This window comes from Mustela nivalis (genome assembly GCF_964662115.1).
Source record: "Mustela nivalis genome assembly, chromosome: 12".
NCBI lineage: Eukaryota > Metazoa > Chordata > Mammalia > Carnivora > Mustelidae > Mustela > Mustela nivalis.
The window spans coordinates 26,819,060-26,841,174 of NC_139031.1; the positions used below are offsets into that span (position 1 = coordinate 26,819,060).

At 36.1% G+C, this 22,115-nt stretch overlaps 1 protein-coding gene across 2 annotated transcripts in view; it reads left to right on the forward strand.

The window, feature by feature from the left end:
- The window catches only part of SLC13A1 (solute carrier family 13 member 1), a 136,661-nt gene that overhangs the window by 108,838 nt on the left and 5,708 nt on the right, over nucleotides 1–22,115 (forward strand). For both annotated transcript variants that reach the window (XM_082692256.1, XM_082692255.1), the window contains 2 exons: nucleotides 8,050–8,201; nucleotides 19,468–19,587. In XM_082692256.1, the coding sequence (XP_082548382.1) occupies nucleotides 8,050–8,201; nucleotides 19,468–19,587 (272 nt within the window). The remainder of the gene's footprint in view (nucleotides 1–8,049; nucleotides 8,202–19,467; nucleotides 19,588–22,115) is intronic.

A 22,115-nucleotide genomic window follows, 5' to 3' on the forward strand; every position in this document is an offset into this window, starting at 1 on the left:
TATCTGAAGATAACCTCCAGCATGAAAGAAAGTTCCAAAGAAACAAAAAGGAAGCAGAAAGTTGCAGGAAACAGACTAATCAAGAAGAAGAAAACACAAGAAAATAAACTATCATTGATATAGTCAGAGAGGCAAACAAAGGAATTGCATTCATGGACTATGAATGGGATCCTTTTTTTCCTACCACATAGATAAGCTTATTGTTTTATTTTTGCTTCTTATTTACAAACATTGCATACAATATATGTTGTCTTGCACATTCCTTTTTTTAGGTTTTATTTTTTAATAAATTTATACCTACTTCACCTGTTTATCTGTCTCCCTAATCCCCTGCCTTTGGCAACTACCAATCTCTGTTGTCTGCATCTTTGAGCTTTTTCTTTTGTGTGTTTTTGTATTTGTGGGTTCTTTTTTAAGATTCCATTTGTAAGAGAGGTCATATGATATTTGTCTTTCTCTGACTTATTTTAACCTAACACAATGCACTTGACTTCTATCTGTGTTTTCCCAAATGGCAAGATTTTATTCATTTTTTATAGCTGAGTAATATTCAACTGTGTACATATACCATAATTTCTTTATCAACTTATCTATCAATTGTTACTTAGGCTGTTTCAGTATCATTGCTACTGTAAATAATGTTGCAATGAACATAGGCATGCATATTTCTTTTTGAGTTAGTGTTTTGATTTTCTTTTGATAAATACCCCAGTAGAGAATTGCTACATCACATTGTAGTTCTATCTTAATTTTTTGAGGAACTTCCATACTGTTTTCCGTTGTGGCTATACAAATGTACATTCTTACCAACAGTCCACAAGGGTTCCTTTTTTGTCCGCATCCGTACCAACACTTATTATTTCTTGTCCTTTTGATAATAGTTACATTAACAGGTATGAAGTGATAGCTCATTGTGGTTTAATTTGTATTTCCTTGGTTCCTATGGTTAATAATGCTGAGCATCTTTTCATGTGCCTATTAGCCATCTGTATGTCTTCTTTGAGAAAAAGTCTATTCAGACCTTCTGCCCATTTTTAAATCAAATTATTTGTTGTTGTTGTTTTTTTTTTTTTTTTTTTTTTTTTTTTTTTTGCTATGGAGCTGTATGAGGTCTATATGTATCTTGGATATTAGCCCTTTATCAGAAATATGATTTGAAAATATTTTATCTCATATTGTAGGTTGTCTTTTCATTTTGTTGATGGCTTTCTTTGTTGTGCAGAAGCTTTTTAGTATGATGTAGCCCCGTTTGTTTATTTTTGCTTTTGGTGTCAGATTCAAAAATCATCAGCAAGACCTATGTCAAAGAGCTAACTATGTTTTCTTCTAAGAGTTTTATGGTTTCAGGTTATATATTCAAGTCTTTAACCCATTTTGAGTTAATTTTTGTGTGAACTGTAAGACTGTGGTAAAATTTCATTGTTTTGCATGTGGCTGGCTAGTTTTTCAAACACCATTCATTGAAGAATCTGTCCTTTTTCCATTGTATACTCTTGGTTCCGTTGCCATAAATTAATTGACTGTATCTATAGAGCTTTATTTTGGGGCTCTCTATTCTGTCCCATTGACCTATGTGTCTATTTTTATGCAAATAGCATACCATTTTAATTCTGGTAGATTTTTAATAAAGTTATAAATCAGGCAGCATGATGCCTCTAGCTTTGTTCTTCTTTTTCAAGATTACTTTGGCTATTCAGGGGTTTTAATTCCATACAAATTTTAGGATTGTTTACTCTATTTTTGTGAAAAATGCCATTGAAATTTTGTTATCAAATTTGCATCATATCAGTAGATTGCTTTGGGTAGTTTGGGTACTATTGCTTTTGTTATATCAATTTTAATAGTATTGATTCTTCTAATCCACAAACATGGAATATCTTTCCATATATTGGTATCTTCTTCAATTTCTTTAATTAATGTCTTATGTTTTCAGTATACAGATCTTTCACATCCTTGATTAAATTTATTTCTGGATTTTTTTTTTTTGGTGCAATTTATAAATGAGATAATTTCCTTTTTTTTTTCTCTTTCCGGCAGTTCATTTTAGTGTATAGAAATGCAACAGATTTTTGCATGTGGATTTTGTATCCTGCAACATTACTGAATTTTCTTATTAATTCAAACAATTTTTTGAAAAAGACTTTAGGGTTTTCTTCATATAATACCATTTCATCTACAAATAGTGACCATTTTACTTCTGCTTTTCCAATTTGGATGCCTTTTTTTTTTTTTTTTCTTGCCTAGCTAGGACTTCTAATGCTGTGTTCAGTAGAAGTAGTGAGAGTGAGCATGCTTGCTTTATTCCTGATCTTAGGAGAAAAACTCTAAGCTTTTCACCATTGAGTATGATGTTAGCCATGAACTTGTCATATATGGCCTTTTGTATGTTGAGGTATATTTCCTCTGTACTTTCTTTATCATAAATGGATGTTGAATTTTGTTAAAGTTTTCCTACATTTATTGCTATGATAATATTATTTTTCCTTCATTTTGTTAATGAGGTATATCACATTGACAATCCGTAGAAGCTGAATTATCCTTGAATCACTAGAATAAATTTCACTTCATAATGGTGTATGATCCTTTCAATGTATTCTTGAATTTGGCTTGCTACAATTTTGTTAAGGATTTTTGCATCTATGTTCATCAGGGATAGTGATGTGTAATTATATATTTTTAAATTATCCTTTTTTGTAGTGTCCTTGAATGGTCTTGGTATTAGAGTAATGCTGGCCTCATAAAATGAGTTTGGAGAGTCTCTCCTCTTACTTTTTTTGGAAGTTTGAGAAAGATTGGTATTAATTACTCTTTGAATATTTTATAGAATTCTCCAATGAAGCCATCTAATCCTGGATTCTCTTTGTTGAGAGATTTTGGATTACTTATTCAAGTTCCTTACTAGTAATCTATCTGTTCACATTTTCTATTTCATCATGATTCAGTATTGGTACAATGTATATCTCTAAGAATTTATTCTTGAATGGCATTCTTTAAAAGAGGAACAAGGAGGCAAAAAATAAAGTATGAACATAAAATATAAAATAAGTGTGTAAAATGTAACTAAAAGATATAAAACATATCATAAATGGTAAATTTAGGAAAAATGGAGAGAAACAAGAGAATAATAAGGAAATTTCAAAAAAAGTATAGAGAAAACTGAGGAGACTATATCAAAAATTGAAGAAATTTTCCATAGTGGAAGAATATAATCCCACTGGGTGCTGGCCAAGAAATGAAACACACATTGAGAAGGTTATTGATAGTTCAGAATATATGAGATAAAAGAATATCCTAAAAGTTTTCAGAAAACAGGAAAAACTGACTCATTAAAAAGATAAAAAGTATGAATGGCTGAAGACTTCTCTACAGCAACACTGCAAACTCAGTCAGGGAAAAAAATGCCCCCAACATTCTGCATAACATTTATTTTCAATCTTGAAATCAATATCCAGTCAAACTATCAATGAAGTGAGAAGGTAGACTAAAGTTGAGGTAGATCTTTGTGGGTCTAGAGAGAAAAATGATTAGAGGTTAGGAAGGCCCTGGAAAAGGTGCTCTAAGATAGTGAAGTTGGCAGAATATTTGATGTAGATTAAGTATCTTATCATTTGATTGATCTTCTCAAAGAAGATTTAAACAACCATGGGATAGTTTGGAGCCATTTAGTGGTTACTTAGAAAACTAAGCAAAACTTGGGAAACTAAGTAAGCAAAGAGGGGTAGAGAAGGAGTACAAACAGGAAAAGTAAGATAGACCATATTGCTCAGATGTCCATGGATCTCTACTCTAGACAACATTCTGAACATTGAACTCTGCTTGAAGTAAAATTATCACGTCGCGATATTTAAAGTCTGAGTGTGTTCAGTGTTCAAGTCTATGAAAAAAAGCTAAATTCTCATCACCAAACATAGTAGAAATTTAATTATAATGCCTACAACTGAGAAATCAATACATGATGTTATATTGATCTTATGCAAATAAATATCCAAAAAGAACTAGAAGATTTTAAACTGTCTTTGGCAAGCAGAAAATGATTAGCCAGAACTAATATTTTGTACAATTAACCTTGCATTATTATTTAAATAAATAGATCCTAGAATAGAACCCTAACATTTTCATGCCACTTTCACTCCAGTGAATTATTTTGTACATAACTGGAGGCCACTGATTAGCTCATGCTGGTTCATGTATGCATTTTTAGTAACCAATATTGGAAACGTTCAATATGCCCCTGGAATCTGTAGCCATAGCCACCAGGTGGCAATAGTGAGTTATATCTGGACCTGCAAGATTCCTGTTCTGAAATGTCCCTTGAGCTCCACCTATGTGATGATGTCATGGGATTCTGCATTTGATCATGTCCTAGACAAAATTCATCATTCAATTGGAAGAATTTATAGAAGGCATATCCACACGATCTTAGATGTCCTGTATCTGTGTGAAATAGCAAGCATAGAATTGGGATTAATTAAAAACAATAGGTTATAATTGCTATGTTAAAAACAATATGAAATGTAATTAAGTGTTAAGTCTTAGATGTAGGCTTAAAAACACATAAATAAAAAATGTTCTGGAATGTAAATGGTACAAAGGAAATCACTGACTGGAAACTCAGATACATGGATTCTGGTTTCAGCTCTGCAGTGACCACCTAGGTCACATTTGAGACTCATTTCGGTCTTCTGAACAATGAGGCCTTTGTACCACATTAATTTCTAAATACTTGCCTGCACTAAGAATCCACAATTCTTTTATATATTGGAAAAACATTTTTTATAACTGTGGAAGATACAGAAAGTATCAAGAAAACAAAAGATACCCCAATCCCATTGTTAATATTGTTAATATTTGACATATTTCATTTTAGTCTATTCCTGGGCACTATTTGTGTATGGATATATTTTTATTACAAAAATTACCCCATTCTGTGTATTTAATTTCACATAAGTCCCCCATCATGAAACATCATAAAACAAGCACTTTCCCATTCAGTGTGTCCATTGGCAATGTCCTATAGCCACCTCAGCATGGGAGGTTTTCTCTGGCCATGTCATCCCCAGCTGTCTCTAGCTACACCCCTCTAGATGCTTTGCTTCTCCTCCCTTCTTTGCATAGGAATCTTTTTTCTCTCCCAAACTCTTAGGAGAAAGTACAGCACACACACCCACACCAGTTTCCTCCTCCACCTATGGAGAAATGTCATGCTTACTTTGTTGTCCTGATATCTGCAAACACATGCTCTTAGCTTTCTATTCCAAATCCTTTTGGGCCAGGGTCAAACCCCTTGATCTCAGGTTGAAACCACTGTCATAGGCAAAAGACTAATCTGCTGAGGATCCTCCCTTCCCTTATTTTGGTAGTTTCTGTACTGATATTTGGCTCAATTAATGGCTCTTCTCAGCCTTTTTAAGAGCTCTATGTGTCTGTGCATTATCCTCCACTACTGTCACTCTGGTCTTCAAACTTTACCCCTTACCTCAGCATCATCTCTTCAATCAGCACAGCAATCACATGCCGTAAGCAAACAAAACAAAAGAGTAGAGCGGACTGTGAGGGGTTCATGTTGACCAGCTAGACACAAGCGTTGCACCCCATCCCACCTCCCAACACCTGTATTTAACCCTTAATATGTATTATATTAGCATTACAATTTACTGCAGAATTTAAATTTACCTTGAATTTTTAATGCATTTCTAAAATTATCTGTGATATTTGCATAAATATCACCTAATGTATTTTTTTTAAGTCTATACATAGGAAGAAGTATGGGAAATCCATAAAGGATGAAACATGGCAAACCTATTGTGATCTTTAAATTTTGTATCTACCCATGCATTTTAATCATTGTTTTATACACACAGATATACATCTATATATGCATATATTTGCAGTTAAGAAAGCTTTAATGTGGCAATATGAACTTTATATACATTACATCTTTAAGTTTCCATTCTTATTAATAGCCATTAATTATCCCATCCCAATATTAATATTCCATTCTAATGAATATCCAAATTATATATCAATTTCTGATTTTTGGTTTTTTTCCTATTTTAAAATAGTTGATATTTAAGCCCTAAATTTCAGTTGTCACTTTATACTCCCACAAGAAATTTTAAGCTTATTTTGCTATTTTATTTATATACCATTTGTTTTTCAATTTTTTTTAAAAGATTTTATTTATTTATTTGACAGAGAGAAATCACAAGTAGATGGAGAGGCAGGCAGAGAGAGAGGGAAGCAGGCTCCCTGCTGAGCAGAGAGCCTGATGTGGGACTCGATCCCAGGACCCTGAGATCATGACCTGAGCCGAAGGCAGCGGCTTAACCCACTGAGCCACCCAGGCGCCCCTGTTTTTCAATTTTTCAATGGAAACTATTATCATGGAAAATGTGAAACATTACCACGTAGGAAATATTAGACAAAAGGAGACATTTATAAATTAATTTATTTTTGATGAAGAGTAGAGAGTCAAGGGGGCTAACTTTTAAATTAATTAGAAAGTAAAAGGCAAATTACAATTCAATGCACCTGACCCTACCACACTAAGTCATTCCCACATCTATGATGACTTTCGGTGAATAGAAAATATTTCTTTTCCTTGATTTCTCTATAAGACCTCTCAGTGCATATTGTGGAGGGCACATATTGCATGGAGCACTGGGTGTGGTACATAAGCAATGAATTTTGGAACACTGAAAAAAAAAAAAAGAGAGAGAGACCTCAGGGCACATATCACAGGCAGCATCCTATCTCTATGAAACAGGGTGATTCTTCTTTTTGTACACTTTTAAAATATATCTGTATTTTTTTTAAGGCTACAATGTGTAGGTCTGACATAGGCAAGAACTGATACACAGAGACCCATAATGAGGCTATTACAATAACCCAAATCAGAGATGATGTTGATTTATTCCAAAGTGATAACAGTGGAGATAAACACGAGAGATTCCAGACATATTTAATTAGATAAAATTGACATAATTTGGTAGGAAGGAAGAAACTGTTTTCAAGGAGGACAAGCAGTATAGTGGCTGAGGGTTTGAATTCTAAAGCAAGACTACATGATTTCAAAATCCACGTCTGCCATTTCAAGACTCTGTTACCTTGAGCAAGTCACTTAACTTTACTCTGTCTCATGTCTTCATGTGTAAAATGGGATACAGTGCTAATGTGGATTAAACTGTTTATTTAATTTTAATTTAGAACAGTGTTTATTATATATTGAGCACACTATGAGTGTTTGTAATTATAATGATAATGCTATTAGCTTATATAGATTATCCTGAAGAAGAACTACATTTAAGGGAGGAAACAGTGGGTTTGGTCTTGAACATTTGGGGATTGGAGTTTTATTTAACACATTCAAATTATATTAAACAGTTAATTGGATATATATAGGTCTAAAAGGAGAAATCTGGGCTGAAAACCAGAGTGGGTGGTGTAGTGTATGTATATTCATTAAATCACTGAAAATATATGAGATTTCCTAAGGATAAATGTTACAGTGAAAAGAGACAGGTGCCCATGACAAAGCTTCAAGAAATTCCAGTTTTAAGGTAAGATAAAGGAAAATGAATTGGCAAGGGGGATAGAGAAACAAGCAGAGATATTAGAGAAAAACTTACATATCACGGAAGAGTAAGATATCACAGAAGCCCTAAGAAGAGTTTTCCAGCAGGAACAAGTGGTTAACTCTTTCGGGTACTGTAAAGAAGTCTACAAAACTGAGACTAGAAAGTATCTATTGGGTTTACTAATACACGGATTACTGATAATCATAGCAAATGCAGTTGGGGTGGAGTGAAGGGACGGAAGTCAGGTTGGAGTGATTAAAGGAACAGAGTCAGTGAGTGTGGATAACCCTTTTGAGTTGTTTGGCTGTGAAAATGGTGGTGAGGTTGGGCAGTAGCTTAATTGGAGAAGAAGGCAAAGAAGGTCACCTTTTTTCCTTTTGTAAAGACTTGAAAATGGTTAAATATTGGTGGCTTGGAAACCAAATATCAAGCAAAGGACCACGTGATGTGAAAGCTTTTTCTTGTTGAACAGAACTCAGGCGGGGGAACCAAGTATCGAACAGAGAAAGACCACATGATGTGTAAACTTATGTGCTTGTGTATTGCTTACTCTTCTACCATTGGAGGATTGACAACCATCACCGGCACTTCTACCAACTTGATCTTCGCTGAGCATTTCAATATGTAAGTAAAGTTATTGGATTGTTGACTTAATAAATAGCATGTAACTTACAAGGATTATTCTCTTTTTTTAAATATTTTATTTATTTATTTGACAGACAGAGATCATAGATAGGCAGAGAGACAGGCATAGAGACAAGGGGGAAGCAGGCTCCCTGCTGAGCAGAGAGCCCGACGCGGAGCCCGACGCGGGGCCCGATCCCCGGACCCTGAGATCATGACCTGAGTGAAGGCAGAGGCTTAACCCACTGAGCCACCCAGGGACCCCACAAGGATTATTCTTAATTGATTCAGAGAATTCAGGAATGGAAATTGCTATACTGAGCTAATTCTCCTTTGTTTTTCATCAGGACATCTATAGGTCTAGAGACCTTCCCTTCTACTAAGAGTTAAATATGGAGGAAACAGTGAATTAACAGGTGCCTAAAGGTTCCCCAAAGCAGCTCAGAAGAGATAACTCCTGGCTGACCATTCTAATCAAATGGGGGAAACATTTCTCATTGCAAATAATACCACAAATGATAGTTAACTAAATTGAATAGGGATTATTTGCATAGGAAAATCTATGTAGGGTTGGGAACTAGCATTTAAACTTAAAAGATGAATGGTATACAAAGTTGCTAATTACAGAAACCTTACCTAGAATTCAGAAAGATTTGAAGGATTGGGCAATTGCAAGAAATGGCAGGAATAAAGTATTCTAAGGACAGATAAATGACTCTAAATATAAGTTTGTAACTCTGATCTTAATCCATTGGAGAACATGGGGAATCTGTGGGTAGAGTCAGATAACTTGGGTTAAAAATTCCACAGTTTTCAGACACTTACTTTGTGAATTCAAACAATAAAAAGTGCATTATTCTCCCAAGATTTAAATTTTTCATATCTAAAATAATCACAATTCAGATTATTATTATTGTGAGGATTAAATGAAGTAAACTATTTAAGAGAGCTCTTGTAAGAACTATTGAAAAAATAGCTTGAAAGTCCATGCTTTTATGTGAGGGCTCAAACTGATTGTGCACCTGAGATGTATTTTCAGTACTAATAGGACAGATCATTAGAGTTCCAGCAAGGTGGGCAGCATTAAGAACTCTCTGGAATAGGATTTACATCTTTTCGCAGAAAAATTAGGGTTCAGAATCAGGAAAACTACATTCTTCAGAGCAGACTCACAGATTTTATGAACTTTCTTGAAATTATTTGCAAAATATTATGCATGCATAGCTTTTCCAAGAAATGTCTCACTCAAAAAATGTCACAGTCCATCCTAAAAAGAACAAGAACTGCATGCAAAGAACAGTGGTAGAGGGGTTTAGGACAATCTAACACCGACCGCTGCATTTATTGATTTTTTCTGTGATGATGCATCCATCCTGAATATTACAACAGACAATTTAGAAAGAAACCTTCAAAAGGCATCTGGTTTATAAGTGGGAGACTTCTGAAATTCACTGTGTCAGAGAGGATATCTCCAATGTATCTTTTAATTAAAGACAGGAAATGTATCTGACCTCTTTCTAAAAGCTACATTTCTATCCTTTTTCATGAATTGCCCAAGAAAAAAGATTCCACATTTCGGTCTTCTTGGTAAATCTTTTTCTAAAATTTATACCAAAATTTTATTGTGTTATTTTTAGCTTTAGACAACTTCTGGTTTCCACTATTCCCATGAGATTGATGTTGTTAAAGTAATCCATATTGCATTTGCCCTCAGTCTGCAGTCTTGTACAATGTACAACAAAATTTTCTTTCTTTTATTTAACTGTTCCCTCTTTAGATGCAGTAATCCATTTGCAATGACAGATTGGGAGCACTATAGCACTTTAAGAGAAGTGTTTTAATAACTGTTTTCCCTAATTATCCTTTCTTCTAATTCTCCTAATCATGGGAACTTGGCCAAATATTCTTTAAATTTAGAAAATGTTTAACATGTACTTTGAAATTTGGTGAAGTTTTTTCTTCAAAAGTTTGCTTTAATATTAGGAATTACACACAAACCGAAAGAAACTCAAAGTATCCCTTCTTGATAGAAAATACTAGAATAGAGTAGGAAAACAACCTTATGTGAAAAAATATAATTGATGTTATTAAGCCAGCCAGATCTTTAACTCACTTTTTCTTAAATATTGGCCCTAAAATACAACAACATTTCAAAGCAACAATGAAATGAGATACATTCAGTTTTATTGGGAAAAGCGCCAAAAACTTAAAACTAGAGGGGGAAAAAAAGACTATATTTTTGTCCAGATGTTTGGAGCTGGAGAGAAATTGCTCTTTGTTTTCAAATATTCTACAATAATGCCACCTTTTCCTCTTGACATGCTTACTGTCTATTCTAAAGCAATATCAACAGCCATTTTATATCATTTCATTTTGGATCTTGCCCAGCTCCATAGGTTCAGGAACCCTAACAATCAATGGTATCCTCCCATTGACCTCTAGAGAAAGGTGCTGTCTTACAAACAAACAATGGGAGGAAGAGACTGGATAACACATTTTACAGCCTTTCTTTACCCATCTATCGACCTGTCTATCACTTATCGATATAAAATACATTTATATGTAAGCATATATTATCTTTTGTTCTCTTTTTTGCACGAAGAATGTAAGAACAATGAATTATGAGAAAGCTGAATTTTATTCAGTGCAAAGAAAAGCAAACATTTATCCATACACTCAGTCAGTCAACAAACATTTGTTGAGGACTGATAACGTACACGGTACTGTTTTGAATTTTTTTTGGAGAATGCAAAAAATAAAACTTGCCAGGAATCTTTGAGATTCTATCAGGTTTCCCCGATAAAATATACGTATGTGAAAACCATTAAAATTTTTTAAATGTAATAACATTTGGTTTTTGACATGTAGGAGAGAAGTAAGGTGATATGTATTGAACTCTTGCCAGAAATTTTACATGTATTTTAGTCCACACATATTCTATATCCCCTTGCTGTAAAGGTGGCATATAAAGGTGACTAAAGCATAGGCTCTGGGCTTAAAATGCCTGTGTTGAAATCCCAGCTCTTCCATTTACAAACTAGATGATCTTAGATTACTTTGAGCTTTAAGATTACTTAAGTAATCTAGGATCTTAGATTACTTTAAGCTCTCTTAAAGCTTGTTAACCTTGCAAGAAAAATGGAAAAACAATAAGATTTCTCTCTTAGAGAGTTGTTTAAAGTTTTACCAAAAAATAATAGTACTTTAAAAAATATCTAGTGCAGAGCATATGCTCAGTAAATGTTGATTATTACCATTAGAGTTGAAAAAGTTGATATTCAGCCTAGCAGACTGAAATCCAAACCATGGTCATTCAAACCTCAAGTCTGTCTCCCTAAAAAATCACCTCCCTAGAAACATTATTGAGCATGCATCCTAATAGAAGACCATAGCTGTGTACAGTACCCCTCGATCATCGGAGAAAACTTGTCTGTACAATATGGCCCAATTTAAAAGAAGTAAACACAATATTTATGGAGAAAATGAAGGCAGATAATTTATAAAATCAAAGCACAAAAAGTTTGTAATTTTTTTTTTTGAAGACAGTAAAATAGTCTGTGGATTTTCTTTTCTTTCCTTTTTTTTCCTTACTGTTTAGAATAGCAATGTGCAGATTGATTGGCATCCTAAAAGTCTGCGGACAGGCGACCAATTAGGAGTCTGTTACCAAAGTGCTGACAAATGATAAGGGGAGGACTAAACTAGTTAGAAGTGATAGGATTAGACTCAAGACAGCGGTACAAGCAGAAAATGGTGAGCAATTAGGTGTGAGGATTTAAGGGCAATGAGGGGTTAAAAATTCCCAAGTCTGGGAATTTTTGCTAATATGGTTCAATAACTAGTGATCCATGAACTTCTAGGTTCATTGGAGAAATTAACAAATTTGATTTTAGGTATATTAGAATGGCCTAAGAGCCTATCCACTAGATTTCCAGTAGGCATTTGCAAATGAATTGTTGAAGTTAGTGAAAAATTTGAGGGCTGTATATATATATATAAACACAGAAATTAGCATCTTGAATGCAGATATGGTCACATGGGGAGAAAAAAGAAGAATCAAGATAAGGATGGACCCTTGGGAAATACTGACAAGAAAGGAGATGAGAAAGGTTTATCAAAGTAGGTGGAGAACTAGGAGCATGGATATTTTGAAAGCTAAGTAAGACCATTTTCAAAATGGAGGATGGATCAGGAACAAGTGTGGCAGAGGGTCAAGTAGGATGATGGCTAAGAAAAGGCTTGGTTCTTATCAGTGTCCTCCAACAAAACAGTGGGAGGTGGGGCAGAATTTAGACTGGAAGGAGTTAAGATGTAAGTAGTAGCAGGGAGGGGAAAGCAGCTAATTTAAAAGATTTTTCAAGTTTGACAAAGTGAAGAAGAAAAGAATAAATATGTTATGACCAGAGACAGAGAGTTCTCCTAGAACAAGGAAGATGTCAGGTTTGTTTTACACTCAGGAAGAGATGTGACATTTTGAAAAGAAAGAAAAAGAGAGAAGAATATTGATTGGCTGGGTGTTAGGTAGAAGAAGAATGAAATTAGAAACAAGAGTAGAAATATTAGTGTTGGAAAAGAAGGATATTTCATCATGAGTAATAATGAGCAAGTAGAGAAAAAGTGAAGGCAGAGAAATTTCAGATCATGTATACAATTCCCTCATTTCACAGATGAGGAAACTGAGGCTCAGAGACTTTAAAGATGTATTTATTTAGTTTAGAGAGAGGGGGGGAGAGCACAGGTGGGAAGGGCAGAGAGGAAATCTGAAGCAGACTCTGCACTGAACATGGAGCCTGACTTGGGGCTCGATCTCATGAGCCTGAGATCATGACCTGAGCCCAAACCAAGAGTCAGACACTTAACCTACTCTACCACCTAGGTGCCCCAAGGCTCAGACACTTTAAATGTTGAACACTGGTCAATGGAGGAACTGCCAGGGAAATCAGATGGCCCGAGTCCCAGTGCTCTTTCCACCCCACAGCCTCTCTGTCTCACAGACCATATGTGAAGGTGCCAACTTGGCAAAGTTCTAAAAAAAGTAAGTTTGCTGCCAGTGACAAGAAGGACTACTTCAGTATTCACAGTCATGGGTTGTATTTTCTTTCTATAAAATGTAAGCATGCAGACATGACAAATGTCTTTTGAAATAGTTGCAAAGCTAAGTGTGTGGCTAGTTAGAACAAACGATCCCCTTGTTGTCATGAGCTGATATATAGTTTGGAAGGTGATTATTTGAATAATATAAGATGGAGCTAATTATCTGACTCAACCATAAAGTATAAAATTTCCCACATTCTTAATCTTTGAATCTAGCACCAGGAGTACCTAAATTCTGATCCATCTGTGATTAACTGATCATTAGCCTTAACTACTCCTTAGAATAGAACATTCTGGAAATTTTTTTTTTTTTTTACCCACCTCTGTTAAAACCTTACAGGTTTGTTAGATTTTTATTGCCTCCTCTATTAGGTAAATCCTGCTGGGTCAGCGCTCTCTACCTGACCCTTACTCCATTCTGCTCCACTGATAATTCTTCCAGTCATGGCCCAATCTCCTCCCTTCCTGATGATATTGTTAATAAATACCACCTTGCAGTTAACCCATTTCTTCCTATTCTGGTTCTTGAAAGAACTACCAACGCTGTCTACTTCTTTCTCCACTTGGGTGGATGCTGTTTCATCAGAGACTCTGTTCAGTTGGTCCTGTACCACCATTCCCATCTCTTATCATAAACTACATTCACATTTCTATAAACCTGTCTCATTCACACTCACGCAGGCCGTCACCCATTATGATTTGCAATCTTGTAGAGTCTGCATGAATCACTGTCTAATTCTTTAACACACCAGGGGGCATAGGTAGATGATCAGTAAACGTTGGCTGAGATGAACTGTACCAAGACATAAATGAAGTGCTTATTGTTCTTGGGAACCGGAACCATCTAAATAACGAAATAATCTTTTGATATTAAGATTATGCTAGTAAGGGAAATATTATTAGAGACAATGACTGCTTTCATAGCAGAGTAGTTTTGGTGCCTCAGTATTATTTAACAGCTATAATAGCTATTAGTGAAGCCCCAAAATCACATCTACCAGATTAAAGTGGAAGATTATCACAAGTAATATTTCATAGCCTGCTAATTACCGAAGTATATTATTCAGCTTATGGGTGTCAGCTGTGAAATATATGGGTATACAAAGATCATGGAAGGTAGTTTTATTATCAGTAATGATCACAGTCATTCTTACTAATTATGTGTTAAATTATAACTGTTCTGTGTTCACAAACTAAGAAATGGTAAAATAAATGTGCTCATAGATGTCCTATGTTCAAAGCCCACCTTTGTAACCTCTCTTCTTGGCTAATTATACAAGGAGAAGGTAAGCCAGTTACCTAGCAATAGCTACCCTCAAAAGTTACCATGATTTTCCTCTGGAGAGAAGAGCAATTATTATTTCTCAGAAATAATTTCTCTGGCAAATACTATAGAAGAAATGTAAGTATTGCAGAGTTTGAACTCAGACCTTGGCTCAGATTTCAGTCTTTCCAATTATTAGCTTAATTTCTGTGAACATCTGCAAAATGGGGCAATACTAGAACTATTATTGTGAGGATTAAATGGGATAATGCACGCAAGGCTCTTAGCAAGAGGACCTGGCACCTAGGAAAATGTCAGTAACGCTAGCTGCTGTTGCTGCTGATCCTGCTTTTGCTATTGCTATTAAAAATATAAGCTTGGCTCATGAACAACAAGTAGTTAATATTTGAAAAGAAACGTCTGCAAATACACAAATACAAAACCGAAAAGTGGCTTTGACTCAGAAATAATCAAGGCAGTCATTAATCAAAAGGACTATAATCAGTGTGGACACAGCTTATAGTGCTCTCAAGGCCAAGATTGATTTCAAAGCTGTAAATTTCCACAACTACATAAATTCTTTTAAGGCCACTTCTGTGTATTTCATTAGTATCAGTGCTATCATCATTTTGTTGTTGGGCATATGAGCTCTAACAAGACTATCTTCCTGAGCTTCAATAATGACAGGGCCCACATGCTTCAGGTCAAAGCATGTCTATATTATGGTGAAATCATTTCAATGGTGTTCTAAAATGTCTTTTTTTTTTTTTTTTTTTTTGTACCTGACTTATGGATATTTTGTACCCTGTCTTGTGGATATTTCACATGTACATGGAACTTTCTGTTTTCACCTGAGGACCAGAGTTGAGGAGACTGGGCTTTAATGAAAAGATGTTGTATTTTAAATACTCCTCCTGGGGTAAAAATTGTACTTGACTGTACAATGTGACCTTGAACAATCCATTTAACCTTCTGAAACTTCGTATCTTCCTGTGTAAAATGGAAATATAATGCTTTCCTCACAGAATTTGTGTTAGCATTAAATGTGCTTAGCTCATCTGCTCATACCTAAACCTCTGCCTGACCTCTAAAACTTAGATGCACCAAGGTACACACCCTTTTCTCTTATCTCCATTTTCTCCTGAAATTTTTGCACCCATTTCTGTGGTTTGTAATATTACCAAATGTTGGTAACTACCTATTTTATGTCTCTAACCTGCTGTCTGCACTCAGTTCCAAACTCACCTATCTAACTCCCTGTCCAACATGACCACTTGGAAACCTAAGGGACATCTTGGATTAACACGCCCTTTGCAGTGTTTTGACCCACGACTCCCTTACCAGTTTTCCAATCTGTTCTTCTCTCAGACTTCAAGAAATGGCACTTAGTCCCCCATTTCTCCACATTTTGTCCCCAAAATATTTAAAATTAATAGTCCTCTCTTCATCTTCACTGCTACCAATCTGACTTCAGCTAAAATTTACTCTACTTCCTACTCTATTCTACCCCCACTCCTCTGCCAAACTTTGTCTTCTAGTAAATCTCCTTGTGTATTTGTTTTACTGCTTTACAAATTACCATTAACTTAGTGGCTTAAAACAGCATGAATTTATGACCTCATAATTTCCGTGGGTGAGGATTTCTAGACCAAGCTTATCTCTAAGTCCCTTGCTTAGGATCTTACCAGGCTGAAATCAAGGTGGCAGCTGGCCTTCAAATCTCCACAGAAAGTCCATGCTCTATTCCAAGATCATTCAGGTTGTTGAATTCAGCTCCCTGTGGTTGAATTACCAAGGTGCCCATTTTATAGTCCATTTATTTGGCAGGGAGTCACCCTCAGCTTCTAGAGGCTATGCCTAGATCCTTGTGACTTAGTCCCTTCTCTGGCTACATGAAAGCTCACTTCTTCAGGCCAGCAGGAAAGGCTGCCATTTAAAGGCTCACTTGATTAACTCAGGTTTATCCAACTCTCCCTTTTAAATAACTCAAAGTCTATTAAATGGGGACCTTGGTGACCGCTGCAAAGTCCCTTCACTTTTTCCATAAAAGAACCTCATCACAGGAATGAAATCTCACCATATTCACAAATTCCACCCACACAGAAGGAGCAAGGATTACACAAGAAATGTATACCAGGGGCAGAAATCTAAGGGGTCATCTTGGAATTCGGCCTATCACACCTTGGCTTCCGCTCTTGTTGCCTTCAATCCTAAGGATCCATCTAAGCAGTATGTTTTATGTAAATTACAAATTTATGTAGACTTTAAATTAGATCATGTCACTAACTTATTTACTATGTTCCAATTACCTGTAATTGCATTTTTTTGTACAAAATTCAAATTCCTTCTGATGGCTTACAAGTTTTTATATGATCTGACCCCTACTGGCTACTTCTTAGACTTTATTTCAAGTCACTAAATTTAGCTCACTACCCACAGCCACACTGGCCTTCATATCCTCAAACATTCTACACTTATTCCTACCCCAGGGCCTTTGTACTTACCACTTCCTCTGGAATACTGTTTCCCAGTTATTTACATGACCTATTCCTTCTTGCCATTTAGATCTCATTTCCAATATTATCCTCTTTAACCACACTCTAAAATTTCTCCTTTGTTCCAGTAACTTTCTATTACATTATTTTGTTATATTTTCTGATTCTTTTTATGCTTACCTATTTACTGCCTGTGCTCCTCATTTAAAAGTAAACTTTATGAGAGCCTGGGCCACATCCATCTAATTCACCACTATATCCCCAATATCTAGAAGAGTGCCTGATACATGGTAGACATCCAAAAATACACTGTTGGGTGAAAGAAAAGATTCTATCAGAATTAATTGTACTTAACATGGTTCATGATGGAAGAATTCTATATTTACTTTAGGAAGATACTTGTAGTAACTTCACTTATACAAGTTATGAGGAAGTGGGGGGAAAACAGTGAAATTAATACCTCACAGTATGCCGTTCATTCCATTATCATTTGAAATATTCACGCAGATACTAGTATAAAGGTTATGATCATGGAGGCCACTGTCCTATGTGGTATTCACATCCTTGCTAAAGAAAGAAACAAAAACAAAACAGAATTTTGCTTTTTCAGGCTTTCTTTTTCTTAAATGAACTATTCCTCCAGGCAAAAATTCTAAGAAACCCTTCTTCAGTTAAACAAATTTTACATGATTGGGTGGAAAGAACAACATAGCCTGATCTCAAGGTATGAGCCACAGATGGTGAAAAATGAAATTGGACTTAGGGTACTGTTTTGACACTACTTCTAGTAACATTTCTAAATGCCGTTAGGTTGAACAGAGTAACACAGGTCATCAGCTTGTAATCCAAGTCTGATAACTTGATGGGAAGTAAGCTTAAGCATTTCCTCCTTATTGCATTTTCCAACTGAAAACAACAAACTTTTTTTTTTTTTTTTAAGTGAGCAACTCTCAGTAGAAGCTGATGGGCATGATAAAGCATTTTTCCATTCATCAATTCTCTGCATTCTCAAGCACATCTTATTCATCATTTGTCATTTCTAATTGCATAATATGTAAGCTAAGCTCTGGATCTTCTTGTGGTAGATAATAATCATCCTCAACTTGCTAATGATAACTCTAGTACCCACAGCTTCTTATAACCTCAAGGAAATTTGTAGAAAACATTGGAAATCTAGAGTTTTAAAAACCCATTATTTTTTAAAACTCTTTGCATTACTTAGCAACCATCCTAAAATAGAAGGAGAAACAATTTATAAAGTACAAAAATGTGGCTTATGTTGATGCATGTAGCATGAAACATTTCATTTATTTACATTGATTGTAAATGTAAATTCAAATAGAGTTTCAAATGTAAATTCAAAAATAAATTTGAATGTAAATTCAAATAGAACAAGAATTTAAAATCTATCATTTCTATAAATTTCTTTATATTTTGTAATTTCAAAAATAATTAAAATGTTAATGATGTTTTTATTGCTTCTGTGTATTTTCTGAACTTTCCAAAGTTCCAGCTCTGTTTTTGTGTCATTGTGTGAAGAAAAAAATCAAGGACAAATGTTTTTCAAGTTTCCTGTTTTTCCCTCTTCTGTCATAAAATAGATAACTATATGAGAATTTATTTGGAATTTATACTACGTTTTGGAAACATAAATGTGAGGTCACCAGAAAAAACCTGCTTGTCTCTGACCACCACTCCCCAATTTTTTTGTTATTGTTTTGTGATTATGTGGGCAAAAACCCTGAAAATAACTAGGAGAAAAACTTTTAATTGTTTTTATCTGGTCCAGATTTGTTCCATTTGACTCAGCCTCAAAGCCCTGTCTAAACTCTAAGAAGAAAAGGCTAGCATATGCCTGGTAAGATGGGTTACAGTTTCTTCAAGGCAGAGGAAACAGAGGGAAAACAGCTATAGGAGACAACATGGTTGGATCAGAGTCCCTTCCCAAGTGCCTACAGTGCCAGCTACCATTGTGAAGTGGTGGCCGACATTCAGGTCCGTGAAGTTCATTTTCACCTGCTCCCATGTCCGCTCGGCTCACCCCACTCACATACTGATACTTTGAGAGCTAACAAGAGGCACGCATACCCATGCATTCCCACTTCTGGTGCATTCAGTGAGTGTCGGGCACTGTGCTAGCTTTCCCAAGCTCTTCCTTACAGATCGAACAAAGGAACAAAAATCACAGCTGACACACTCTTGCTTGTATGGGAAGCAGCAACAATTATTAGTTACAGAATCAGGACAAAAGGTAAGAGGTAAAGCCAAACGCTATACTCAATGATGAGAAGGTCCCACATCTTCCCTGTTGGCTGGGAGCCCCAGGAAGGATGTGAACTGTTGCTTCCCACGGACTGGCAGGAGGGATTACACTTGTATGCTCCCAAGCACATTTTTCTGTCTTTTTACACAGGCGCTACCCTGACTGTCATTGCATTAACTTTGGATCATGGTTTATGCTCTCCTTCCCGGCTGCTATTATTATTCTGTTATTGTCCTGGATCTGGCTTCAGTGGCTTTTCCTAGGATTCAAGTAAGTAAATATTGCATGTTAATCAGATAAATAAAGGTGTTTCGGTTCCCACTTCTCAGCTGCTCACCCACTGCTCTTTGACCTGTTTCACGCACATGGAGTTTCTGCATTTCTGTTCCTCACAAAACTGCCACACATAAGCACATATTTTAAGGATAAGCTAGAATATCATCTAAACAATGTGGGCTGTGGAGGAGAGTTTGTAAAAAGCAAATCCATCTCATTCTCCTTTGAGTCCTGAGCTAATAATTTATTAATCAGCCAGAAGGGCATAAGGAACTCATTATAATAAGGACCCAGTCCAGCTTGTTAAAGTGGAATTTCAAGAGGTTTTGCCCCTCCTCTTGGTTGTATGTGGGAATTTCATCTGGCTATCTAGTTACTTTAAACTGTAACATGCAAGATTCTTGCTTCATCCTACCACCAAAACTGGTATGTCCCTGGAAAAAAATCACATAAGGACATGAGAGGGTGCCCTGTGGGAAGAATGTTGGATTAGGAATCAGAAGACCAGGGACAAATTTGTAGCTTCTCACAATGAGTGGTCTTTCTCAGTTTTGGTGTTTTCAACTGTAAAATGATAGAATTTAACTGGAAGATCAGATCACTTCTGGTGCTGTAACTCGAATACATATGTGTCCAAGCTGAAAAACATCGAATATATGGATTCAAGGAGAATTTACAAATATTGCCTTGGCTGAGACAGAAGCAAGCAGCTCATAATTGCCGATGAGCTACTTAAATGATATAAATGACAGCCAGCATTTAAAATTATGAAGGGCTCCACAGCAAAATCTAAAATGCAGCTTTACATATTTATGGATAACAATACTCTAAAAAGAAAGGGGAAATGACTATCGATCAAACCCTGAGAATCTGTTCCTGAAAAAACCAAATTCAAATTCATCTTTATTGGCTTTTAGTTATAAATTTCAAGGACCTATGAACAAAACAACAGGAGATCTACTAAGCAGGTGAGACTGAAGTCAGCTACATGTACTTCCTTAGAAAAGCAAAGCACTGGGAGCAGGTGGCATTCCATGCCCAGGCCCCAATTTTCCACGCCGAGTCATTTAAGGACTGGTATTCTTCCCTCTCCATTCCTCTTCCTGGTTTTTCTCCAAAACCGCCACAGTCTTGTTAGTAGTGGGAAGATGGTACTGATGATTTAAAAAAAAAAAAATCCATTCGTCCAGATTGTGGGAGCAGCATGTGGCAGTCCTCCTGCTGAAGCAAATGTGTGGGATGTCACTGACTTCGGCAGGTGGGCATCAGTGGGGAGAGGCCAGCTGCATACTAAATGCCCCTTCCTGGAAATCCAGGCCTCCGGGGGTCTATTCAGTTGCCCAGGTAGCAATGCAGGATGCAAAGGACAAGAATCCCAGCTAAGGGAGGAAGCGTCCAGTCACAGACCCGTAGCAGTTTCCTTCTTTGTCACCACATATAATGACTTATAAAAAATGTCAGCAACCATGGTCATTATTTTGAAATGGCCCACCACGTATAAAGGAGAAATTAAGAAAATAAAGGGCAGATGGATTGAAAGGTGTTGTCTATAAGATCAAAAAGCCTGCCAAGTGCATACATTAGGTAAATCCATAAGTCATGATCAGTGGCATACTTAAATAGTCCTGTTGTGTGGGTGATTGGTTAGATTGGTTACACCGCTTATCGCTCTGGCTAATTTTTCAGTGTCCATTTCAACCAGTCAGGGTCTTCACTTCCAGAGGTTTTAGATCAACACACAGAAATTATCAGCCACTCGCCTGGCAGGCGGCCATACATTCTGGTTAGTGTGTTTGCTGTTAACACAGTCAACTCACCCACTGTAAATGACCCCACTGTACCTGGAAGGAGAAGCTCATCTATCAGCGCCCCAAACTTGTTTAAATGAAGAGCTGGATGTGTTGTCATATGCTTCATCGGTTCCTTTGTGAGGGCATTAACCTGCATTTGTAGCAAAGCCAGCATGGCTTTCGATTTAACTATTTATCATCCCCAACCAAAGAGACCAGGTACATGTGCAGACTACCAGGTGGAAAACATTGTTTAAGGAGGAAGAAGGAGCAGGGGGAGGGGCAGCAGGAAAGAAAGAATCTTCAGCAGGCTCCACAAGCAGCACAGAGCCCAATATGGGGCTCGATCTCATGATCCGGAGATCACGACCCAAGAGTCAGATGCTAAACCTACTGAGCCACCCAGGTGCCCCAAGACTCACCTATTTTTTTAATTCTACTTTTCTGTTCTACAGTAGGATCTCAAAGTAGTCCATGGCTCAGTTTCTTATAATACTAGTATTTATATTGTGACAAGGGGTAAAATTTCAAGACTGGCACTTGCCAGTATTTTAGTTGAGATTACAAAAATTAAATATTACTTCATGGATCCTAAATATAACAACATCCATCTAATGTTCAGTGGTTGGAGTGTGCACAGGAGAATGATTTTGAATGTGTAGGATGGATGACTTAAGAATTGGGGAAACTCTCTTCCTTTGAACAAGTCTGTGTGGCAGGGCTACAGAAAAA